At 66.0% G+C, this 23,279-nt stretch overlaps 13 protein-coding genes across 13 annotated transcripts; 5 read left to right on the top strand and 8 right to left on the bottom strand.

Annotated features, from left to right (window-relative positions):
• Positions 1-48: 48 nt before the first annotated feature.
• Positions 49-1,990, bottom strand: MICPUN_109099 (predicted protein). The gene is made up of 2 exons (XM_002504741.1): positions 296-1,990; positions 49-168 (listed from the first exon to the last, which is right to left on the bottom strand). The coding sequence occupies exon 1, from the start codon at positions 1,933-1,935 to the stop codon at positions 700-702; it is 1,236 nt and encodes a 411-aa protein (XP_002504787.1). The 5' UTR covers positions 1,936-1,990; the 3' UTR covers positions 49-168; positions 296-699.
• A 1,105-nt stretch (positions 1,991-3,095) lies between these two features.
• Positions 3,096-3,652, top strand: MICPUN_62248 (predicted protein; the record flags this gene model as incomplete). Its single annotated transcript, XM_002505050.1, has 1 exon — positions 3,096-3,652. The coding sequence occupies one exon, from the start codon at positions 3,096-3,098 to the stop codon at positions 3,525-3,527; it is 432 nt and encodes a 143-aa protein (XP_002505096.1). The 3' UTR covers positions 3,528-3,652.
• Positions 3,653-3,706: 54 nt separating this feature from the next.
• MICPUN_74345 (predicted protein) lies at positions 3,707-4,030 on the bottom strand (the record flags this gene model as incomplete). Its single annotated transcript, XM_002504740.1, has 1 exon — positions 3,707-4,030. A coding segment is annotated over one exon (324 nt), but the record flags the coding sequence as incomplete, so codon positions are not given.
• Positions 4,031-4,679: 649 nt separating this feature from the next.
• Positions 4,680-5,638, bottom strand: MICPUN_62246 (predicted protein; the record flags this gene model as incomplete). Its single annotated transcript, XM_002504739.1, has 2 exons — positions 4,680-5,408; positions 5,600-5,638. The coding sequence occupies 2 exons, from the start codon at positions 5,636-5,638 to the stop codon at positions 5,211-5,213; spliced, it is 237 nt and encodes a 78-aa protein (XP_002504785.1). The 3' UTR covers positions 4,680-5,210.
• A 95-nt stretch (positions 5,639-5,733) lies between these two features.
• MICPUN_102909 (predicted protein) lies at positions 5,734-7,149 on the top strand (the record flags this gene model as incomplete). Its single annotated transcript, XM_002505049.1, has 1 exon — positions 5,734-7,149. One exon carries the CDS (start codon positions 5,734-5,736, stop codon positions 7,147-7,149), a length of 1,416 nt encoding a protein of 471 aa, XP_002505095.1.
• A 138-nt stretch (positions 7,150-7,287) lies between these two features.
• Positions 7,288-7,929, bottom strand: MICPUN_62244 (predicted protein; the record flags this gene model as incomplete). Its single annotated transcript, XM_002504738.1, has 1 exon — positions 7,288-7,929. The coding sequence occupies one exon, from the start codon at positions 7,927-7,929 to the stop codon at positions 7,288-7,290; it is 642 nt and encodes a 213-aa protein (XP_002504784.1).
• A 380-nt stretch (positions 7,930-8,309) lies between these two features.
• MICPUN_62243 (predicted protein) lies at positions 8,310-9,725 on the top strand (the record flags this gene model as incomplete). The annotated part of the gene is made up of 1 exon (XM_002505048.1): positions 8,310-9,725. The coding sequence occupies one exon, from the start codon at positions 8,310-8,312 to the stop codon at positions 9,723-9,725; it is 1,416 nt and encodes a 471-aa protein (XP_002505094.1).
• Positions 9,726-9,736: 11 nt separating this feature from the next.
• Positions 9,737-11,491, bottom strand: MICPUN_91929 (predicted protein). Its single transcript, XM_002504737.1, has 2 exons — positions 11,458-11,491; positions 9,737-11,226 (listed from the first exon to the last, which is right to left on the bottom strand). The coding sequence occupies exons 1-2, from the start codon at positions 11,486-11,488 to the stop codon at positions 9,800-9,802; spliced, it is 1,458 nt and encodes a 485-aa protein (XP_002504783.1). The 5' UTR covers positions 11,489-11,491; the 3' UTR covers positions 9,737-9,799.
• Positions 11,492-11,856: 365 nt separating this feature from the next.
• On the bottom strand, positions 11,857-12,294 carry MICPUN_86352 (predicted protein; the record flags this gene model as incomplete). The annotated part of the gene is made up of 1 exon (XM_002504736.1): positions 11,857-12,294. One exon carries the CDS (start codon positions 12,292-12,294, stop codon positions 11,857-11,859), a length of 438 nt encoding a protein of 145 aa, XP_002504782.1.
• Positions 12,295-12,801: 507 nt separating this feature from the next.
• On the top strand, positions 12,802-18,672 carry MICPUN_62240 (histone acetyltransferase; the record flags this gene model as incomplete). The annotated part of the gene is made up of 1 exon (XM_002505047.1): positions 12,802-18,672. One exon carries the CDS (start codon positions 12,802-12,804, stop codon positions 18,640-18,642), a length of 5,841 nt encoding a protein of 1,946 aa, XP_002505093.1. The 3' UTR covers positions 18,643-18,672.
• Positions 18,673-18,717: 45 nt separating this feature from the next.
• Positions 18,718-19,080, bottom strand: MICPUN_86669 (predicted protein; the record flags this gene model as incomplete). Its single annotated transcript, XM_002504735.1, has 1 exon — positions 18,718-19,080. The coding sequence occupies one exon, from the start codon at positions 19,078-19,080 to the stop codon at positions 18,718-18,720; it is 363 nt and encodes a 120-aa protein (XP_002504781.1).
• A 719-nt stretch (positions 19,081-19,799) lies between these two features.
• Positions 19,800-20,084, top strand: MICPUN_73771 (predicted protein; the record flags this gene model as incomplete). Its single annotated transcript, XM_002505046.1, has 1 exon — positions 19,800-20,084. A coding segment is annotated over one exon (285 nt), but the record flags the coding sequence as incomplete, so codon positions are not given.
• Positions 20,085-21,465: 1,381 nt separating this feature from the next.
• MICPUN_62237 (predicted protein) lies at positions 21,466-23,151 on the bottom strand (the record flags this gene model as incomplete). Its single annotated transcript, XM_002504734.1, has 2 exons — positions 21,466-22,818; positions 22,945-23,151. The coding sequence occupies 2 exons, from the start codon at positions 23,149-23,151 to the stop codon at positions 21,466-21,468; spliced, it is 1,560 nt and encodes a 519-aa protein (XP_002504780.1).
• Between the last annotated feature and the right edge of the window lie 128 nt (positions 23,152-23,279).

Here is a 23,279-nt window from a genome sequence, read left to right as displayed (position 1 = left end):
GGGACACGTCGCTCTGCGGTCACTTCCCCTGACGGCATGAGCCAGTATCCCGCTCAGCCCTACGGGGTCCAGGTCCAACATGTACCTCAATATGGATACGCGCAGCCGGGCTACGGCCAGCCCCCGGGCTATGAGCACGGCCAGGCCCCGAGCCCCCAGCAGATGGTGGTGAGTGTCACCCCTGCCAAAACTCGAATAATCTGCGCTTAGCAAGATCTCCGCGCCAACCGTCGTCGACCGACACCGTTTGATCCGCCGGATCCGCTCACATCTTCCCCACCCCGTTCCCTCGCAGTACGTGAACGGCGTGCCGGGCCACTACGAGGAGGTCGTCTACCCCGGTCCCATCACCTGCCTGAGCTGCGCGGGCCTGTTCTGCATCTTTCCGCCACTCAGTTGCCTCGTCTTCTGCTGCCCGTGTGACAAGAAGACCGAGTTCCACCCCGCGCCCGGCGCCGTCGTCGCTCCTCCCGGTGCGACGGTGACCTACTTCCAGCAGCCCCAGCCCGCGGTCCAGTACCAGCAGCCCGAGCAGAACCCTGGCTACTACCCCAAGACGTGATGGGTCGACGACGAGCCGGGAAACGGGTGCGCTGTAGGGCACCGAGGGGATGGATGTGGATACGACGCTGCGAATAGGCTTTAAAAATTTAGTCAGAATACCTTGATGTACACGCGCGACGACGACTGGACTCGAATCTACCCTTTACTCCCCACCTTGTCCTTCTTCGACGGTATGCCGAGCACGTTTCGCTTGAACAATTTGTACGTGCTCTTGCCGAAGGGTAGGATGTACGTGCTCTTGCGCTCGGAGGGCGACGGGCTCGGGGTCTGCCGGGCTCGGGGGCTCGGGGTCGGCCGGGACGCGCGCTCCGGCTCCGTCGCCGGCGTGTGGAACGTCTCCTCGGCACCCTCGGCACCCTCGGCACCCTCGGCGTCGGGCCCGCGAACGTCCGATGATCGTTCGACGCTCGTCAGACGAACCGGGGTTTTTCCGTCGTTGAGTATCTTGGCGCTCACGTCTGCGCCCGGGGTTGGGGGCAGCGCGCTCCCACGATGAACGCCCGCGACGGCCCGCGACGGGGGCGGGGTCGACGTCGTCTCCTCGGGCGCCACCTCGACTCCTCGGTCGTCGTCGTCGTCGTCGTCTAAAACCGCCGCCGACTCCATCGCGCCGGCGAGAGCCTTGCGCACAGCTGTGTCGTCGTTTGAACCGGTTTGACGTTTCGACACCGCGCCGATCATTCCGCCGTCGAGGTCGAACCCGCGAAGAAGGTCGGCGTCGTCGCGGCGGCGCTGCTGCACGCGCTCGCGGTGACGGTGAAGCGGCGACGGCGGCTCGTCGGCTCCGGCGGCGTCGTCGTCTACAGTCGCCGGCTTCTTCTTCGCCGTTCTCTTCTTGTCCGCGATGGACTTGAGCTTGCCGTACTTGACGCTCTGCCCCGACGGCTTGAACTTGTCCGACCTCGCCTTGGCCGCCGCTAAGCGCTCAGCCTTCTCCCGCCGCGTCAGCTCGTCGACGCCGCGCAGGAGCCACAGCGCGAGCTCCAGCTCGCCGACCGACTCGTCCTGAAACCGGTCCACCCTCGCCAGGTGCCTCTCCAGCAAGTCAGCCTCCCGCGCAGCCTTCTTCGCGCGCTGCGTGAGAGCCCTGACGTGCATCTCGAGGTCCCGCGCCATCTTGGCCCGCAGCGCGTGCCCGTGCTTCGGGGGCGACCCCGCGTACCCGCCCCCGACGCGAAGCAACGCGGGGGAGTCAACCGTCGATCCCGTGATGAAGCTCGCGGAAGCCTTTTCCCGCGGGGAGGACGTTTCCGACGTTCCGGATATGCTTCCGGATCCGAACGACACGAGCGTCCCGTTCGCCCCCCGCGCCGCCCTCGCGCGTTCCAGAAGCTTCCGCGTCCCCTCCTCCTCGTCCAACGCGCACTCCATGCGCGTCACCAGCTCGGCGGCCACGTCCGTCGTGGTCTTCACCAGCTCGTCGACGCGATCGGCGGTGGCGTAGCATCGACCCTCGGCGGCGCCGGCATTTCGGAGGAGCGACGCCGCGGAGGCGATCGCCGCCGCCCTCGCAGCCTCGAACGCCCGCGCGGACGCGTCGTCCTCGGCGGCGCGCCCCGCGTCGAGGGTCAGGGTTAGGGTTTTGCCCCCGGCGCCGGCTGTGCCGCCGGCTATGCGCCCCGCCGCCTTCGCCTCCGCCTCATCCGCGGATTCCTCCAGATCCACCAGGTCCTCCAACACCCCGCCGAGGAGGGACAGGAGGTCGGCCGTCTCCTTCTGCGCGCCCCGCAGCACCGCCGCCGCGCGCTCCATGCGCCTGTACTGCGCCTCCACCTCGTCAGCCTCCTCGTCGAGCGCCGACGCGAGCCGCTCGAACTCCGCCGCCCTTACGGATCCCTCCCTGCGGAGGTCGGCGAGCCGTTCGGAGGAGTGCGCCGACGCGCGTTCCCTGTCCATCTGCGTCCTCGCGACGTTAAACTGCTCGCGGAGGTCCTCGTGCTTGGCCTGCGGGCGCGGGGGGTCAGTCGGGGGTGGTCAGTCGGGGTGGGTCCACTCGCGGCGGGTTGCGGGTTGTGCGGTTCCGCGAAGATGATGGAGAGATGCGCACCTCGTTCGCGTCGAGTCTCTCGAGGGCGTAGTTCATGAGCGCCTCGGCAGCCTCGTGGACCCTGCCCAGGTGCGCGGGCAGACTCGGGTCCTCGTTCGCCATGCTGGCCCTCGGGGAAAGGGTCATGGAGCCCGTGGACATCAGCGACCCCGAGAGCGACGCTCGGGGCGATGTCACCGCCATCGCCGAGTAACAACGGGCTCGGGTTCGCCGCCCCGGGTGAAAAACGCGGTGTCGCGAGCGGGGTTTGGGCGCTCCCGACGCCTGACCGGTATCGTTCGCGTACGGACGAGCGCGCGGAGTTCGCTCCGGATCCAGGCGAACTCTGACGCGGTCAACCCGCGCGCCCTCCTCTGGGAATTTGAAAACTCTGAGCTGCTCTCTCCAGCAGCGCCCCGACCAGATTGCACAGCTGTCTCATTTTGCTCAACACCCGGATGGCCAGACGGGGGCGCGCATCACCGAGGGCCAACCGCGCGTAGCGATGCCGTCCACCGACACGACCACGTCCACGTCGCACTTCGAGATTCTCCCCGCGGGCCTGCCCCCGTCGGGTTCCCGCGCGTCGGTCCCGGCGTCCGCGAAGGACGACCCTCGATGGGCGCGTCGCGCGGCCGAGGCGCTCGCGTCCTCGTCCGGCGCCGACATCGCGCGGGTGCAGGCGACGCTCCAGGAGCTGCGGAAGTGCCAGGAGGCGGTGTCAGAACAGCTCGGGGAGACCAGGGAGGCGGTGCTGTGGCTGCAGAGGCTCGAGGTGGTGGAGCAGCAGATGATCCTCATCCCAGACTACCAGGTGAAGGCTCGGAAGCTCGCGCACGACATGAAAAACGTGGAGGAGCGGCTGCTGAAGGCGAAGAAACGGGCGGAGAAGCTCATCGGACACGAGCTACCGAGCCACCCCGAGGAGGACGAATAGCGCGTGAACGTGTAGGTCATCAACAGAGGCGTCGTGTATGTATTCACAGGGATGAATCGATGTAATAGAATAGAGCCCTCGCGGAGCCTCCTCGTTTAGGGCTCCTCTCGGACGATGTTGCAGCCCTCCTCTTCCATGGATCCGCCGGGCGCGAGCGCCTTGGGCAGCTTCTTGAAGTTGTTGTTGTAGATGTCCAGCTGCTCGAGCAGGTCGAGGTTTGCCAGCTCCGAGGGGAGGGTCTCGAGCAGGTTGTCGGAGAGGTCCAGGGTCTCCAGCGCGACGAGGTTGGCGAGCTCCTTGGGGATGGACGTGAGCTGGTTGCCGTTGAGCCAGAGGGTCTCGAGGGACACGCAGTCGCCGAGCTCGGGGGGGACGCTCTCGAGCGAGTTGTTGCTGAGGTAGCACTGCTCCATGGACGCCAGCGCGCCGATGGCGGCGGGGATACCGGTGATGTCGTTGCCGTCCAGGGCCAAAACCTGGAGATGGTCGAAGCCGGCAATCTCCTCGGGCAGGTCGCCGGAGATGCCGCAGTCGTCGAGCTCGATGTGAGTGAGGCGCCTCTTGCCGGGTTCGCCGCCGTCCTCGAAGGAGAGGCCCTCCCAGGTGGTGACGTCGGAGTCGAGGTCCCAGAGGTCCTGGAGCTCGGGGCACTTCTTGCGCCAGAGCTTGAGGATCTTCTCGTCGGAGAGTCGCTTGAGCTTGCCCGTGGGGGTGATGCGCTTGTCAACCTTCTTGCCCTTCTTGCCCTTCTTCTTCTCCTTGTCCTTGCCGGAGGAGTCAACCTCGACGTACTCCTCGTCGTCGTCGTCCTCCTCCTCCTCCTCTTCCTCTTCCTCCTCGACCTCCTCCTCCTTCTTCTCCTTCTTTTTCTTCTTCTCCATGGCGTTTGCGGGGAGCGCCATCATCTCCTCGGCGGCTTCCTCCTCCTCCTGCTCCCTCCTCCTCCTTTCCTCCTCCTCCTCGGCCTCCTTCTTCTTCTTGGCCTCCTCCTCGGCGGCAGCCTCGGCGGCAGCCTCGGCCTCGATCTTTGCGAGCTCCTCCGCGGAGATCTCTTCGTCCGAGTCGGAATCGGAATCCTCCTCCTCGACGATGTCCTCCTCCTCCTCCTCCTCTTCCTCCTCCTCCTCCTCCTCTTCCTCGACGGCGGCCGCCTCCTCCTCATCGTCATCGTCGTCTTCGTCCTTGGAGGCGGCGGCGGCGGCCTGCCTGGCGCCCTCGGCGAAGGTGACGCCGTTGTATCCGCAGTTCTCGCGGAAGCCAATGTCCCAAAAGTTGGTGTACATCCGGTCGGGCGCGACGCCAAACTCGCCCATGAGGGCGGTGAGCTCGCCGGAGAGCTTGGTGTTGTTGGCGTAGTTGATGCCTCCGAGGGAATTGACGGTGATGATGGCGCACGGGGTCTCCTCACCGCCCCAGATCATGTCCTGCTCGTCCAGCACGGCGACGACGACGAAGTTCTCGGGCTTGGAGAGGCAGTCGGCGACGGACTTGGAGGCGGCCTTCATGAAGGCGAGCTTCTTGTCGCCCATCGCGATGTTGGTGTGGACGACCACGGAGGGGTCACCGGGGAGTTTGGACATGTCGCCGAGGTTGGGGTTGGGGCACATCGCCGCGCGGGGGGTGACGACCCGAGACACCGATCGAACGGGGCGAACCTGAGCGCGGCGGGCATTGATAATCTTTTTATCCGGATTGGCGGCCCGACGCGCGAAGCGCGCGGGCGTGAGCGCCGCGGGGCAGAGCGAGGCGATCATCGTTCGTCGAACACTCTGCGGTGATCGATCGAGTGTGAACTGGGGGTCGAGCGTGCGGTGCGAGGGCGAGCGCGACTCCCTTGGCGCGGGTCCAATTTGCGATGCCTGCGGCAGATGAAAAGTTCCCCTGCGAAAACCCAATTGAGGGCTTTGCATGGTCAGGGTTGCGTGGTCAGCGGCTGACTCGGATAAGGTTCAGGTGAACTCCTTGAGTCACGAACCTCCAAAAATGCCCGCATCGATCGCGATACGCTTTTCCCGCTTTTTCCAGCAGCTTTCAAAGACTCGCCAATCACCGGTCATTCGGGCTCGATTCACCGAGGACCTCGACCCACTGCAGAGGCTCGCGAGATCCATCGGAGCTTTCGACCCCGCGCGGAAACGATCTCTCTTCTCCGAGGCTGGTTTCGCGCGTGTTCCGAGGAGCCGCGTCTGTCACCGCGCGCGAGCGCATGCGGCGCCGCGCGACGACTCTCGCGCTCGTCGCGGCGATTTGGGCGTCCGCGCGCGGCGCGCGGGCGGTCCCCGCCGTCTGCACCGAGGCGCGCCTGGAGGGGTTGCCGACGCTGTGCGCGGTCGCCGCGCCCGACACCGTCCAAACCGGCCCGAACTCCGCCGCGGCGTGCTGCGACGAGCTGCGAGAGCTCAACGACGCGCGGTGCTTCTGCTCGGAGCCGTTCCTGGGGTTGGACGCGACGCGACAGGGCGCGCTCGTCCCGGCGCTGGCGACGGCGCCGCGGAGGTGCGGCGTCGACACGCGCGTGGGTCGCGCGTGCCGGTCCGTGGCGGGCGACGACGGCGCCGAGGCGGAGGCGGAGGCGCCGCGTCTCGGAGACGAGACGCGGGAGGACGGCGCCGCTGAGACGTGTCCGACGAGGACGCTGATACGACTCGTCCAGGACGGATGCGCGGGGGCGCTCACGGAGACGTGCTGCGACACCATCGACGCCCTCAACGCGCGCTCGTGCTTCTGCGAGGACGACGTCGTGGACGTTCTCCGGTCGTTTCCCGCCAGTTTCCGGCGCATGTTCGCCGAGACGAGCGCCGAGTGCGGCTTTGTCGTGCGGGGCGGGCGACGGTGCGAACCGTTCCCGGCGAAACCACCCACTCCCCCCGCGCCGTTCCCGCCGTTCCCGCCCTACCCGCCCTACCCACCGACCCCGCCGACCCCGCCGACCCCGCCGAGCGAGGCGGCGATCAAAGGGTCCAACGAGGGTCCAACGAGGGCCCCCGATCAAAGGGTCGACGTGGTGCGCGTGTGCGACCCGGGCGCGTACGTCTCGCTCCTCGACGTCCAGCGATGCGACGTAACGCTCCTCGTAACGGCTCCCGCGTCCGACGATGCGACCGCGCTCGACGCGTGTTGCGAGAGCATCGGGTTACTCGACCAGGCGCTGTGCCTGTGCGACCCGAACATCGCGTCGCTCATCGCGCAGACGAGGTTCGCGTCGACGCCGATGCTGAACTCGGTTTACGGGTCGTGCGGCTTTCGTATAAGTACGCTGGACTCGAACGGAACGTGCGTTCGCGTGGGGTCACCGATGTTTGGCCCGCCGCCGTTGCGAGGTAGGCCGCCGAGGCCGTCGAGGCCGCCGTCGCCGTCGCCGCCGGTCCCCGGGGCACCGCGCGGTCCTTCCGGGCCGCCCGGTCCGCCGGGGCGGACCGTCGTGCTCGCCGGCGCGGGGCGCGTCCCGGGATCGGCGAAAGATCCTCCGCTGTATTTCGTGAGTAAGTGTCCGCCGTGGGTGCGAAGGTGCGGGTACCGCGATTGGAAGGATTGGGAGGAGGACGACGCGGTGTTCCCGACCAACCCAACCCGGCTGCCGCCATCGCTGATGATGGACTACGAGGAATACTTTGACGGGTGAGCGAGTTTTTTCAATTCGTACGTATCACGCGAGTAGGTCCTCGCGCTCTCTCATTTCGTTTCCGGTATCGTTTGTCGTATCGTTCCGTACCTCTCGCGGCGAAAACAAATCCATCCCGGGCTCTCGCGGCGCGCGTGCCTAACCCCGGCGCCCCCTGGTGGACGTGCGCGTCCCGCGAACGCGTCCGGTTCGGAGGTGTCGCGATCGGTTGCCCGATCGACGGTTGATTCTCGCCTGCGTCAGTCCCCGCCTCCGCTTCTCGCCACCGTCCTCGACGACCGTCGGATCCTCCTTCACGACCGTCTCGACGATGTCGTCGGTCGTCTCGGTATCGTCGCCGTCGTCATCAGGCTCGACGCACATCGGGGACGGAGCTCGCGTCTCGGCGATGACGGCGAGGTCGCCGTCTTTGTCCGTCTTTGCTTCGATGTCGACGCAGACGAACCCGGCGTCCGGGTTTGACTCGTCGGATTCGCCGCAGTCGAACGTCTCGGGGGCCCAGACGTAGGGCACCGCCTTGGCGCACGTCTCCGGGTGCGCAAACTCGCACAGCTGGACCACCTGCGTCGAGTTTGGTTCGAACTCTCCGGGGTGGTCGTCGTCGTCCACGAAGAGCGCCAGGTCCACTTCGTCGGTGTCCTCCGCGTCGACGTTGAGGCTGATCGCCTTGCTGTTGTCGAGCGCGGCTCCGGTGTCCGCGTCGTACATGTCCCACATGGCCTCGCGCATCACCGCCTCCGAGAACGAGGCGACGGTGTCGGCCGGGTCGTCGTGGTCCATCGGGTTGGCGGTCGCGGCGTGGCAGGTTGGGAGCCGCGCGCGAAAGACCGCCAGGAGGCCGACGAGGAGGCCGAGGCGGGGCGTCCAAGCGGGCGCGCGGCGGGAAGCGCGGAGGGATCGGGGCGGAGGGACGGTAGCGGGCATGGGGCGAGGATGCGGGCGGGCGCGACGCGGTTGTGGAGCGAGGCGCGTCGGTGCTTCCCGGTCGTATCCTCGTATTCTCGGTCTCGGAAGTGGCGATGGGAACAAAACGGCATCAGATCCGCGCCGGCCAATCAGAAGCCGTCTGGTCCAGGCGTTATGATATCATAGGCACCTCTCCCGAACCGCACCACTGTGGAGGACGGCACGCGGCACGTCCCGGTCACTCACGTCGCACGATGTCCCTCGTGACCTCGCGCGTGCCCTCCGCGGTCTCCGCTCGCGCCGCTTCGAGCCGCACGTCGCGCGCGCGCGCGTCGTCCGTCGTTGGCGTCAGCACCCGATTGACGAGGACTTCGAGCCGGTCCCGGCCGGCCGTGCCCACGCGCGCGGTGGCGACGGACAAACCCGCGAGCGACAGGCCGTCGCTGACCAAGATAATCGAAAAGCCACCCGCGCTCCTGAGCCGCGGCGAGCGCACCGCGGCGGTCCCGTACTACGACGGCGCCGTGGACCGCCCCGTGCTCATCAACGACGCCGCGAGGGAGGCCATCGCATCCTCCGCCGCGAAGGATTTCATCGCCCTGCCCACGCGGGAGGATCCCGCGCTCGTGCACCTCCGCGATGTCCTGGAGAAGGGTTGGCGCGTCATGGAACCCACCGGGAGCGGGCACGCGGGCCTCTGGCCCGAGCTCTTCGACGCCGGCGCGGATCTCATAAAGTCGCAATTTCCGCAGTTCGGCGACGACGACGCGGTGGAGGTGCTCCCGGGCACCGGGTGGCTTGACCCGTCGCTGGAGAGCGACGCCATCGACTGGGTGATGCGCCGTCCCGAGGGCCACGTCGTTAGCTCCAAGATCCACTTCGCCACCAGGCTGCACAGGGACCCCGACAGCTGGACCAACCCCAAAACGCCGCAGCGGCCCAAGGACGGGTGGACCGACCTGGCCATGCCGGACCGGGACAGGTACCAGTACAGGTTCGTCAACATTTGGATAGCGCGGAGCGCGATCGATCCGACGGGGCAGGTGTGGCAGTCGCCCCTGGTGGTGTGCCTGCCCAGGGACGGTGGCGAGCGCGAGTGGAAGTTTGAGAAGCGGAAGATCTCGATGGACGACACCGAGGCTGAAAAAGAGTACAACGTGAGGGGCATAACGCTAAACCCCAAGACGTGGATCCCGGGCACGAACCGGCTGTTGAGGCCCCTGTGGCAGGGCGGCGCGGGCGATGCCAAGGCGTCGGGTAAGAGCACCAGCGGCGATGGGTTCGGCGGCGGCGAGGAGGAACTCACCGCCGAGGAAATTGCAAAGTTTGAGTTTCCCGAGCTCACCTCCGAGGACGCGCACTCGTTCGTGACCGGCCCCGCTATGGTGTTCGACTCGTTCGACCTGTGGCACGGCGCCGCGAGGTGGGAGGAGGACAAGGCGTTCACGGACGAGCTCAGGCGGATCGACGTCAAGGGGCGGCAACCGTTCCACCGCGCCAGGTGCTCGATCGAGATGCGCTTCAGGGTGAAAATTGACATGAAGGCGGATGGCGCCGCGAAGCGGTGGGGGCCGTTCGCGTCCGCGGTAGCGTCGGGGAAGTTCAGGGACGACGGACTGAGGGACAGTGAGGCGAAATACGACCTCGCAAAGGGAGTCGTGGCGAAGTGAGACGAGTAAGATTAGTCGTTGTAGTTTTTTATCAAGTCACCTATTTTCTGGTGAAGTTTTCTGGGCGGACCAACTCACATCTTCGCGCCAACCGCCTCCTTCTCCGCGACCTTGGGCCCCACGGTGCGGGTCAGGGTTCGCATCGTGACGAACTCCTCCGCGGACGAGGGGTGAATACCCACCGTGGAGTCGAACTGTTTCTTCGTCGCGCCGCACTTGAGCGCGATGCCGATGCCCTGCATGATCTCCGCGGAATCGGGTCCAACCATGTGCGCGCCGACAACCTTATCCGTGGCGGTGTCCACGATGAGCTTCATGAACGCCTTCTCAACCCTGCCCGCGAGGGATATCTTCATCGGGGTGAACGTGCTCGTGTAGATGTCGCAGGTCATGCCCTTCGCCACGGCCTCCTCCTCGGTCATGCCCACGGTGGCCACGGGGGGCTGGCAGAAAACCGCGGATGGGATGTTTTCGTAGTCGGGCTTGGTGGGCTTGCCCAGCACCACGGTGTCCTTGAACGCCATGCCCTCCATCAGCGCCACGGGGGTGAGGTTAACCCGGTTGGTCACGTCGCCCACGGCGTAGATCGACGGCACGGTGGTCTTGGAGTACTCGTCCACGACGACGGCGCCCTTAGAGTCGAGCTCGACGCCAACCTCCTTCAGGCCGAGGTCCGGGCGGTCGGTGTTTGGGACGCGGCCGGTGGCCCACATCACGCAGTCCGTCTCGATCTTCGTCCCGTTGTCCAGCGTGAGGGTGAGGGATCCGTCGTCGTTCTTGGCGACGGACGTAGGGTTGGCGCCCGCGTGAACCGAAGTGCCCCTCGCCGCGAGGTTTGTCGCAACCGTCTCGCGAACCTCCTGGTCGAAACCCCGCAGGGGAAGGTCCGCGCGGTACACGATGTTCACCTCCGATCCGAGGCCCTGGAAGATACCGGCAAACTCCACGGCGATGTACCCGCCGCCGATGACGACGACGCGCTTGGGCTGGTGCTCAAACGCGAGAGCCTCGTCGGAGGTGATGCCGAGGTCGGCTCCGGGAATGTCGGGCTTCCACGCCCTGCCCCCGGGCGCGAGCAGGATGGTCTTGGCGGTGATCGTCTTCTTGTTGCCGTCGACGTCGGTGATCTCCACGCTGTTGGGGCCGGTGACGCGACCGGCGCCCTCGTACTTCTCCACGCCGGCGCCGTCGAGCAGTCTGCCGTAGATGCCGTTGAGTCGCTCAATCTCGCCGTTCTTGGCAGCGATGAGCCTCTCCCAGGAGAACTCGGGCATCTTGTCGCCGTGATCCCAGCCGAAGCCGACGGCATCGCGGAACTCGGACTCGAACGCGGAGCCGTACACGAGGAGCTTCTTCGGGACGCAGCCGCGGATCACGCAGGTGCCGCCGAGGCCGCCGGTGGTGGCGGAGGAGATGGGGGAGTAGGGAAGCTCGACGAGGCCGACCTTGGCGCCCGCTTGGGAGGACATGCGAGACGCGCGAACGCCGCCGGAGCCACCACCTGCGGGATGAGAGGAAACGATTGGGGAGCGGACGGTGAGTTCGGGTCGGGTTCGGTGGACGAAGGGGACGGGACGGGACGATCCGTCGCCCTTATCCCTGAGATTTGTCGCGGTGACGTCGACGCTCGAGCGGGGCCGGACGCGTCACCCGGCGCGTCTCGGCGCGATCGCGGCGCATGTTGCGACACCCAGGACAAACTATGACGCGGATACGAGGTGCGGGTGCTCACCGATGGTGAAGATGTCGTAGTCGTACTCCATCTCGGCGCGGGTCTTCACGGAGAAGGCGCGAGCGTGGCGGCGAGGGTGCCTAGCGGGGATCGAAGCGGAGAGCTGGCGAAGGTTGCGCTTGGCCGCGTTGGAGAAGATGGGAAAAGCAGCCGCGCCGTGGCGAGCAACGGAAAGGCTCATCGATCAGCCGATGCGTCGAAACGTTCCGCGCCGGGGACGCAGAGCGGAGTGCCGCGTCGCCCGTGGGAAAATCGCAGGTTTTAGGGCATCACGGCATTTTCCCTCATTTTCTCTGACCAGATTTCTACCTCGAAGGTACCTCGAAGGTAACTCGCAGCGCTCCCTTCACGCGACCAACCATCTCGACGTATCCCCCACGTCTCCCCACATCTCGACCTTCACGGGTTGACGCGTTCGATCTTCATCTCGAAGATGAGCGCGTCGCCCGGCTTGATGCTCCCGCTGGGCGAACCCCTCCCGCCGTACCCGAGCTCCGCGGGGATGAAGAGCTCCCACCGGTCGCCCTCCCGCATCATCCCCATGGCCTCGGTCCAGCCCCGGATGACCTGCTTCGGGGCGAAGGTGATGGGCTTACCCCGCTTGATGGACGAGTCGAACACGGTTCCGTCGATGAGCTTACCCTCGTAGTGGCACGAACACGGCGTGTCCTTGGTGATGCGGCCGGTGGGTCCCGTTCCCTCTTCCAAGACGCGGTACTGCAGGCCGGAGGGCAGGACCACGACGTCCTCGCGTCTCGCGTTGGCCTCGAGCCAGACGTACCCCTCGGGTGATGTCTTGTTCGGCGTGTCCGGCCACCGCTTGAACGCGAGTTTCATGGTGGGGGCGTCCGGGTTCGCGGCGAGCGCGTCCATGATGTCGTCGAAATCGACCCCTCGCAGTTCGACTCCGTCCGCGCAGGATACCATGACGTCACCGACCCGCACGGTCCCCGCCTTGGCCGCGTTACCGTCGGGTACTATGCCCGCGACGTAAGCGCCGATGCCCTCGCGGCCGCTGTTGAGCTGAAGGCCCATCGGGCGGTCCAGCGTGACCTCGATCGTCTCGAAACCGCTGCCCTGCTTCATGTCCATTCCCGCCCTGACCTTGGTGGACCTGGCGGCGGTGCGGCGGGGTTGGACGCGCGCGCGGAGGGCGGGAGCGATAGAGGACGCCGAGATGCAGGCAGTGGCCATGTCGAGAGCTTTTTGTATCGAGTGCCGGTGCGCTCAGTCGAGTGGCCACCATCGGTTTTGGTCGAAAAGGTCGCTCTATCCACTTCGGACGGAGCGGTTTCGCATTTGACGTTAAGGGTTAGTTTTATCCTGACTGTCAACCATGGGAAGATGGGGCAGATTTATTCTCAAGGAACACACGGAAGCAAGTCACAAAACAAAACGAAGCGAATTTGCGAACCTGTTGCTTGTTGGTTTTTCGAAAAGCCCCCGAGGTTCGGTTTTTGCCCTAACCCGCGCGCGCACGGAGAAGGCGCGGTAGCCCGGAGAAGGCCGGCGGGCTGCCCCAACATGTTCGCCGAGTTCGAGGACGACGACGATTACGATGAGGTGGACGAGGATCAGCAGAAGCAGGAGGCTCCCGCCGTCCCGGTCGTGACAACCGTGGATCCGTCGTCGATGATGACAACCGCGGGTGCGCAGGGCGCGCAGGCGGCGCCGGTGGGCGGGGGCGGAGGCGGGGGCATAGACGACGACAACTACGACGAGGATGACTACGACGATCCGTTGGGCGGCGGTGCCGATACCCCCGCGCAGACCGTCGTCGTCCCCACCGTCGCCGCTGCCGCCGCTGTCGGGCTCGGGATGGCGCAGCCCGCGCCGGTGGTCCCCACCGTAGCCGCGACAGCCGCCGTGCCGCCGGGCGTGCCGATGGTCCAAACCATCTCCGCCTTGGAGGCCGCGGCACCACCCAAACCGGCGGTCCCCAAGCGTCCGCGCACCAAGGAGGAGCGCGGCGTCATCCTCAAGTTCACCGACATCGCGCACGAGCAGAGCAAGATGCAGAAGAAGCTCCGCGAAGCCTACGACAAGGACAAGGACAAGGACAAGGACAAGGACAAGGACAAGGACGGCGAATGGGTCCCGTCGATCGGCGACGACATCCCGCGGCCCAGAGCCCCGCCCATGGTTCCCGACGATCCGCTGGAGGAGGACGACGAGGAGGAGGACGAATCCTCGGACGAAGACGGCGACGAGGAGGATGGCGACCGCGCCGCGCATCCGCCGCCGCGGGGATGGGATCAGCTCGGACGCGCCACCGCCGGGAAACACCGCGACGAGCACGACGAATACGATGACGACGAGGACGACGAGGACGAAGCGGCCGACGAGATGGATGCGTACGATCAGAGGGCGGATCCCGCAATCGCGACGAGAGCCGGGGATGGGCACTTCAAGGGTATGCCCGCGCATACCCCGGCTGAGCACGTCGACTGGGAGGACGACATCCACTGGGGGGAAGACTCCGAGGAGGAGCGAGAGCCCGACGAGGACGATGAGGTGCCCGCGGCGCTCCCGGAGGAACCCGCGCGACTCCCGGAGGTGAAAGTCGAAGCGGAGATCAAGGCTGAGCCCGTGGACTCCGAGCCCGTCGACGAAGCCGCGCCGCCGCCGCAGCAGCCCAAGAAATTGCTTTTTCGACTCGGCGGCGCGAAGCCCCCCGCCGCGTGTAAGCCCGGGGAGAGCACAGGAGACGAACCGTCGGCGGAGGGCGGCGGCGGCGGCGGCGGCGGCGGATCGGGAGGCGGCGGTGGTGGAGGAGGAGGCGGCGGCGGGGGGGACGCGACGAACGACCGAGACGAGGGGGGCATCCGCGCCATAACCACCGGCGGCGGCGGCGGCGGCGGCGGCGGCGGGGATTCCGAACTCCCCGCGCCCGCGGAGGATAAGGGCGCGGTAAAAGCGACCGCGGGGATGCGCGGATGGTGGGGCGAGGACCCCGACGCGCCCCTCGACGTCAAGCACGTGCCGTTTACGCGTCACGCGCAGTACACGCGGCTGTGGAGCGACGAGGAACCCATGCTCGCGACGGAACGGGAGCGACTGGCTAAACTGGCGCTCGAGAAGGAGAAGGAGAAGGAGGACGAGGACGGGATGGAGCTCGACGACGACGCGAATGAAGGCGATGAATCACCGGATAGCTCCGCGGATGTGGTCACCCACGTCGGCGCCGGCGTGTTTGGGCCGGGTATGGAGACCAAGGTTGAGTATCGAGCGTCCCAGCCCGGCGCGGCTAAGGAGTTGCTGTCGCGGCGTAACCAGGCGTTGGCTCGCGGGGAGTGGTTAGACGGGGTTCACTGGTCCCCGGCGGAGATTCTGGCGGCGCGGGAGACGAACGGTCCGCCCCGCGTGACGATCAACCCGAACGATCGCATGATGCGGCTTCGGAGCTATTTCCCCGGCGGCGACGAGGAGATGAAGTCCACGGAGTGGGCGACGTGCGAGGCGTTCGTCAAACCCGGCCGACACCTTCAGCCCGTGGAGGACGTGGACGCCCAGCTCAACATCGGTCTGGACAGCGACGAGGAGGGGACGGGGGCGAAGAAGAAGGAGTTCGACGCCAAAAAGGACAAGGGACTGGTGGGTCGCCCCGGGCGGCTCGACAACATCTTCAACGCCGCCGTCGTCTCTGGGCCGCCCGCCTTCAGGCCCCACTCCTACATCAAGAGCTGGCCCAAACCGGAGCCCATCTTCGCGCCGCCCGCGTTTCAGAAAAAGGCCAAGGTTGGTCTCGCGCTCGGGTTCAAAACCGGCGCGGACGACAAGTTCCAGGTGCTCGTCAAGTCATTCACCACCGAGTCCCCGTCGGTGAAGATCTCGGTCCGACCCACCGACAGCGTGGACGGGCTCCTACGAAAACTTCGAAAGAAGTGGACCGACCTCAGGGGCGTCATCCACGCGCACTTTCCCGAGGGAGAGCAAGGAAAGGCTTACCAGGCTGCGTGCGAGGAGGCGGAGAAAAACGGCGAACGGCGTCCGCGAGCCGTGCCGCTGGATCCGGCGTCCACCATGGAGCAGTGCGGCATCAAGCGCAGGGTCCCGGAGCCGCTCATCTACGTGGAGGCTCCAGAGATTTATCTCCTGGACGAGGGCACGGTTCGGCTGGAAAAACCACCCGCCGTGGCCGCCGCGCAGGCTGCGTTGGCGCGCGCCATGGGAGAGGAGACGGAGGCTGACGCCGCGTACAACGCCAAGCACCAATCGGCGGAGGAAGCCGCCGCCGCAGCCGCCGCCATCGCCGCGGGTGACCCGGCGGAGGCTGTCGCGATGGCGATGACCAAACCCTCCGATCTCTCCGCGACCAACGGCAAGCTCATCCTGGTGCAATACGCCGAGAAGGACCCGCCTCTCATCGCCAAGCCCGGCATGGGCGCCAAGCGCGTGACCTACTACCGCCGTCGAACGCAGGGTGACACCGCGGGCAGGTCGCTGACGCAGGGCGGGCAGCGACACGTCATCGATCTTCGACCCGAGGCGGCGTCTCCTTTCATCAGCGACTTGAGCCCCGGTCAGCCGCAGGAGTCGCTGGAGACGACCATGTACCGAGCGCCCATGTTCAGGCGGGTGATCGGGAAGGACGAGGCCATCTACCTGCTCATACGCTCGCCGCACGGCGCGATGACGATGCGTGAAGTAACCGAGTACTTCATGTGCGGTCAGCAGGAGCCCCACATCGAGGTGTTTCAGCCCAACACCGACCGACTGAGGGACTTCGAGGAGCGGGCGGTTAACTCCGCGGTCATTCACACCCTGCTGAAGCAGAGGGACGAGAAGGTACCCGAGGAGGACATGCGGGTCAAGGTGTCCGACATCGAGAAGCAGTTCAATCGCGCCATCGTCGGCAACGACATCAAGCGAAGGATACGCCGCAGGGTGGTCCAACCCGTGCGGCCGCCCGGCACTAGACGCCGAGCGGACGAATGGGACGACGACGCGGACGAGTTCGAGCTCAACCCGGGCTACAGGTTCGAGGATGATCTCATGGTCCACCGCATGTGCCCGGTGGAGGAGGTTTGCGCCTACGACTCCATGCGCGCCGCCAAGGCAAAGCTGGAGGCTGGCAGGGACCGCGACGGCATCGCCAGGATCCGGAAGCTGATCGGCACCTCCATGACCCAGATGCAAAACGCGTTCCAGTCCGTCATGCGGGGCACAACCCCGGCACAGCGCAAGGGGTTACTCGACCTGGAGCTCATGCTGCAGCTGCAGCCGTGGAACCAGACGGTGGAGTTCCTGGCGGCGGTCGGGGGAAGGGCGGTACTCCACCTCAATCCGAGCCGACGTCTGAGGGAAAAGACGGGTAAGTTTTACCACTACGTCCGCAGGCAGCCTCCCAAGGAGGACCAGGTCTCGGCGCAGCCCAAGGTTAAGCCAGGGACGGTGACAGGTACCGACGCGGATCTGCGTAAGCTCACCATGCCCCAGTCGGAGCGCATCCTGAAGGGCTTTGGCGTCCCGGAGTCGACGATCAAGTCTCTGCATCGCTGGAAGAGGATAGGTCTGATCCGCGAGCTGTCCGGCGCCGCCACCGCCGATAAGAACGCGGAGCACAGCGGTTTGAGCCGCTTCGCCCGGTCCCTGAGGGTCGGCATCCAGCAGCAGATGACGGAGCAGAAGGAAGCGGCGAACAAGATCTTCAAGAACATGCGCAAGATGCTCTCCGACAAGAAGGGAAACAGACGCGCGCGCGCCGGCGCCGGCGGCAGCTCCGACGACGACGACGGCGGCAGCGACGACGACGACGACGACGACGAATCATCCGAGGAGGAGGAGTCGGAATCCGACGACTCCCTCGCCGACGAGCTGGAGCAGGGCATGGACAAGGACACCGACGGGCCGGATGAGGACGAGGAGCGGAGGGAGCTCGAGGAGATGCGGCGGCTGATGGGCGGCGAGGGCGGCGGCGCGCCGGGTGAGGCGCGACCCCTGGGACCCACGCAGGTCCCCCCGGGCAAGAAACTCGTGCTCAAGCGCATCGTCACCAGGACATTCCCCGACGGCCGCGTCGAGAAGATCGAGGATGACGTATCGGAAGCCGTCGGCGACGCGTGGATGAAGGCGAGGAAGTTCAAGCCCGACGGCGAGGTTGACCTCGAAAAGTCGCGCGAGGCGGTGATGAAGATCCTGTACCCGCACGGCGTGGACCCGCCCGCGTTTGTCTCCGGGGATCAGGCGGGACATGGCGGCGGCCGCGGCGGCGGCGGCGGGGGGGGTGGCGCCGCCGCGGGTATCGGCGCCGGTTTCGAGGGTCCGGAGGATGAGAAGGCTGAACTGATACGACAGCGCAAACGGAAGATGGAGATGTTGAGGCGGCGTAAGAAGCGGTTCGCTCAGCTGCAGGCGCAGGCTGGGGTCAGCGCCCAGGACCTCGAGAAGCTGAAGGAGATGAAGGAGGCGGAGGCTGCGCCCAAGCCGGGCGCGGGTCCTCTCAAGCTCAAGTTTGCGCTCAAGGCTGCTCCTCCTCCCAAGGCCAAGGGTAAGGTCAAGGGTCGGCGAGGCGACGACGAGGACGATTACACCGACTACGGGGGACCGAGGAAGACCACCACCAGGTTCAGGGGCAGCAGGCGCGACGAGATCCTCCAGGAGATCATCGAGTCCTTACAGCGCGATCGCAACTGCGACGCGTTCAACGCGCCCGTCACCAAGAAGATTGTGCCGGATTACCGGGAATTTGTGGATAGGCCGATGGACCTCTCCACGATTATGAAAAACCTGCGGCGCGCGGGGGGCTACGACACCGCGGAATCCTGGATGCAGGACGTGAGACAGATCCTCACCAACGCGAAGCTCTACCACGAATCCGAGGAGGAGGTCCTCATGCGGTACCCCGCCATCATTGCCGCGGCGCAGTACCTGGTCGACGAGTGCGAGAAGGCGGTGGAGCGCCGCGCGGCGGATCTCAAGCTGGCCGATCAGTTCTTCGACGCGGAGAAGGTGCTCGGTCGACCGTTGAGCGCCGAGGCCCAGGAGGCGGTGGATAACGTGGGGAAGATGGTGTTCCCGGGCGGGGTGACGGCGTCTGGCGCGCCAGTCGCGCCGCCAGCTGTGCCCAAGGAGGAGCCGCGAGAGGATGCTCAGCCGCCGCCCAAGGAGGAGCCGATGGAGGAGGATGATCAGCCCGCGCCCGAGCCCGACGGCGGGTTCGGGGGTAACCCGGAACTGGAATGATACCTTAAAGTTAGCATCTGGAATTACGCTACACGCCAATGTGTCGTCGACTACGTACGTTCATCACGAAGCGCCTCAGCACCCGGGCGGCCACGAGAGCTGCTGGCCGCCCACGACGTGGATGTGCAGGTGGTAGACGCTCTGGCATCCCTCCACGCCGTCGTTGATGACGACCCTGAACCCCTTGTCCAGCTTCTCCTGCTTGGCGACTTTCTGCGCGGTGTACAAGAGGTGGCCGAGGAGCTCCTTGTGACCCTCCTCCGCCTTGCTGAGCTGCGTCAGGCCGCTGCGGATCTTCGGGATGACCAAGAAGTGCGTTTTGGCCTGGGGCGCGATGTCCCGGAACGCCAGGCACAGGTTATCCTCGTAGATGACGTCGCTCGGGATCTCCTTGGCGATGATCTTATCGAAGATGGTGGGCTCGCCGCTGTTGGCCATGCCCTTGAGGTGCGCCTCGATCGCGGCAGTCTTCTCGTCGCCGGCGGCAGCCATCGTCTTCACCGATCGGTGGGTTGCGAGATTCGGGGTGGGTTTGGTGATGCGCGACGCGGGGGCGGCGCGGCGGAGCGAGGTGTGGCGAGCGGATGCGTTCGCGGATGAGCTGACGCGGATGGCGAGAGCGGAGGCTGCGATGCGAGCGAAGGACATCTACCGATGTCGTGCGCGCGTTAGCTATGTGAGCGACCCTCACGTGATCGATCCCCGGTCCCGTCCTTTCTCGGTTCGTCGCGTTGTTGATTCTCGGAGGCTCGTCACGCTCGAGTACCGCAAATCACACATCTGACGTCTGGTGAAGGAGCGCTCACACCTCGCGGCGCGTCTGGCTCGTGCGCCGGGTTCGAATACCCCACCCTCTCCGTCCGTATCACGAGATCCGACCCGACAAAACCCGCGCGATGGTTCGTACGTGATCCCGCGCATCACCGGGCGCCGTGTACCGTTCGACATCAGAACCGCCCCAACTTTTTTCGGAGTGAGCCGACACCAAAATGGGGAATCACACCTCCCACATGCTGGGCTGCGCGCCGGTCCACATCAAGAACAGCAAGAAGTTCTACAACGTCGAAGACTTCTCCACCGCACTGCGACGCAACAACTCCTTCACGTTCTTCTCCAGCCGCCAGGGCTCGGACAGGCAGACCACCGAGGCGCTCATCCGCCTGCACGAGTTCTTCCTGGAGGGCAGCCCCGACGATGAGGGGCAGCTGAGCCACGACGGGTTCGTGTCCATATTCGGCCTGAAAGCGGACGTGTACACGCACAGGCTGGTGCGCATCTTCGACCTGGACAACGGCGGCACCATCGGCTTCAGGGAGTTCGTCTACGGATTGTCCAAGTTCCAGGTGGACAGTTTCGACCGGCGGGTGCAGTTTGCGTACAGGCTGTTCGACTTGGACGGCGACGGCTCCCTCGACAAGCACGAGTTGATGGCCGCGGCGAAGGCCACGCTGGAGACGGACACGAAACAGTACAGCACCCTCCCGCCGCACTACAGGATCAAGATGCCGATGCGCGCGAGGCCGCGACCTTACGATCCGCAGGTCAAGGGTAACCCGGCGGAGCTGAGGGAAGAGTTGGATCGGATGACTCGGAACATGGGGTCGAAGCGGATGGGATTCTCGGAGTTTCAGCTGTTGGTGGCCAGGTTCCCGCAGATATTCCAACCCGCGGAGATGCTCTACAGGCTCATGCACGTCAACAGCGAGGACGCGGGGAAGGTGGTGAGGAGCATGACGGAGGGAGACCTTAAGAAGCTGATGCAGTCGCTGGGCAGATGGCAGATTGACGCCGAGGGTAACGTCGCCACCGGCTTCGACGATCGATCCTCCTCCGGACCCAAGTATAGGCTCGGCGCGTCCATCGCTGGCGAGGACGTCGGTACGCGACACACCAACGGCGGCGGCGGGTACCAAGGGGGACACAACGCGTTTCGGAGACCGAACACGCCTAACCCCAAGTCACCGACGCTTGCCCCGGTTCTACCCTCCTCGCCTCCCCCCGCGTCGTCGCCCCAAAGTGACCACTGGCCGTGCCGCGCGTGCACCCTCCTGAACCCGCGGAACAAGTCCGAGTGCAGCGCGTGCGGGGGGCCGAGGAGGGGGATGACGGAAAACGGAGGGATCCCTCTCGACGGCCGTGACTCACCCGGCTCGGTGGGCGGCTTCAGTCGGTCCGCGAGCGGCGGTTCTTGGCGCGAACACAGCCTCGGCCGAAAGGACGGGGTTCAAGGCGCCCAGGCGCATCAAGCGCGGTTCTCCCCGAGGACGAGCGACGCGCTGCAGCGGCTGAGGGACCGGTCCGGGTCCAAGCTGCGGAGAAGCAACTCGGACGGGTCGGGGGGCGGGAGGGTTGGCGCGTCGTCGTCGTCGCCGGCGCACGAGCCCGAGAGGGATCTGATTGACTTTTTGTTGGACCTTGGCCTGTCCACGCACGTTCGCTCGTTCACGCGCGCGGAGATTCTCACGATGGAGGACCTGAAGCTGATGACGGACGCGGACATGGCGGAGGTTGGGCTGCCCAAGGGTCCGCGGCTCAGGATAATCGACGCGCTGAAGCGGATCCACGGCGGCGACGTTCGGAGCGATGGGAGGGGCGGAACGGGGGGCGGAACGACGTGCAAGATTTGCCTGGACATGCCCGTGCAGAGCGTCCTGAAGCCGTGCGGGCACTCGCTCATGTGCTGGAGGTGCGCTAACGAGGTGAAGGACTGTCCGGTGTGTCGCAAACGAATCGACGAGGTCATCCGTTGGTTCCCTTCATTCTAGCTAGCCGAGGTGGCGTTTTGATCCCGATTCGGGACTTGTTCTAACTCTCACCAGAACTTCATCGTTTGGACACCGGCTTCAGCAGGAGCGCCGCGTTGGGTACCAGACCAGCCTCCCGCAGCGTCACCTCATCCTCCGTGAACGCCCTGGGCGGGTACCCTCCCATGATCTCGAACTCGTCACCCACGTTCGCGTCGTCGTCATCCTCGCCGCTGACCTTCTCCAGCCTCCGCCTCAGGTCGCCCACCGTGTCGTCGAACCCGAGCCTGACCACGTACGTTTTCCCGCCGTTCATCGCCTTCACCCTCAGCGTGGTCACCTCCCCGACTCTTTCCTCCGCCGAGTCCTCGTCGCCGTCATCCTCCGAACACGTCCCCGGGCGCTGCTCGGTCTGAACGTTCGCGAAGGAGATGGGCGCGGGGGGTCGAAACCTCTGACTGTCGAGCAGCCGCGCCGCGCCGGTGAAGGCGACAAAGCCGCTCTCCCAATCCTCGTCGTGCTTGTCAACCAGCCTGAACGGCACACCGTCGGGATGGGTGTGAACCATCTCGTACGGAAAGTACCCATCCTGAAGGTCTCGCACGAAGCTCCTGTTCTTATCGTCGTCGAAGGCGCGAAATGGGCCGTCGTCCACCCTGAACCCGTCGGCGTACAGGTACAGCTGCTTGGGCGTCGGCATGACAACCTTGCGGTCGCCGTTGGGCTGGGTCACCACGACGCCCTTGCCGTCGCCAGCCACGCCGTTGAGCTCCTTGATGGACTTTTTCAACTTCTCGATGTTGACCTCGAACCGCGGTCTGTTTGGCTTGGGTTTGTTTGGCTTCGCCGCGGGTCGGGGGCGCGGCTCCAGGTCCGCGGGCGCGGGCGCTTCGACGGATCTCTCAACCTCTGCGATGATGGATCTCTCAACCTCGTGGACGCGATGTTCCTCGGGAGGATCCGGGGAGCTCGACATGGCGCGAGCCGCCGCCACTCGTCGCTCCAGCCGCGTGGACCTGACTTTTCTTTCCGCGGAAGGCTTCGGCACCCCGACTCGGCACCCCTTGTCTCCCACCCAGGTCATGCCGTAGTCCCCGAGGAACTTCTTTAGCGCGGCGTTGTCATCCACGGCTCCCTGCAGACGGAGGGAGAGCTCCCTGTTCTCGCGCTCCAGCTTCTCCACGCGCGCGTTCGAGTCCCCGCCCCGTCGAACGGCGCACTCGTCCCCGTCAGAGTCCCCAGAGGACGGCGAGGTGGACGTGGACGCGCCGCGGTGCCGGTTGGACCCGCGCCGGAGGTGGTCGAATCTCGCGGCACCCTTCGACCTCAGCTCGTCCCTCAGGCGTTCGCACTCGTCGCTCCTCTCCCTGAGCTCCGCGTCCGCGCGCTTCAAAGCGCTCCTCAGGCTGATCGTCTCACGTTCCAACGCGCCCTGAGAGGAGAAAAAAGTCGGGGGTCAGCGGTCGGCGTCTTGGGGGTGGGGGAACGAGCCGTCGGCATGGGCGAGCGCGCCCCGACGTAGTTTCGGGGGAACGACGAAATGTGAAGGGACGCGCACCAGTCGACGGGCCATGGATGCCAGGACATCGTCCCTGTCGCTACCGCTCGTTTTCCCGTTCTCGTCCGAGTCGTAGTGCAGCGGCGGGGGGTTCTTCCTGAGCTCCGCCAACGTCACGGCGTCCACCCTCTCGTCGAGCATGGCGAGGATCTGCCGCCTGTCCGCCTGCGCGGAGGGACCCGAGGGTAGCTTCTTCCGGGGGATCATGGCGCCGCACGCGACTCTCTCCGGCGTCACCTGGGCTCAATCGCACATGCGGGGGAGGGCGGCGGTGGTGGTGGCCGCGCTCGGGTCTGCCGGACGCGCACCCGGGTGTGGACGCGGGGCCGGTCAAC

The sequence above is a fragment of the Micromonas commoda genome, chromosome 11 (genome assembly GCF_000090985.2).
Source record: "Micromonas commoda chromosome 11, complete sequence".
NCBI lineage: Eukaryota > Viridiplantae > Chlorophyta > Mamiellophyceae > Mamiellales > Mamiellaceae > Micromonas > Micromonas commoda.
The sequence above is the reverse complement of the archived record's forward strand: the minus strand, read 5'-3'. Positions and strand labels throughout refer to the sequence as shown.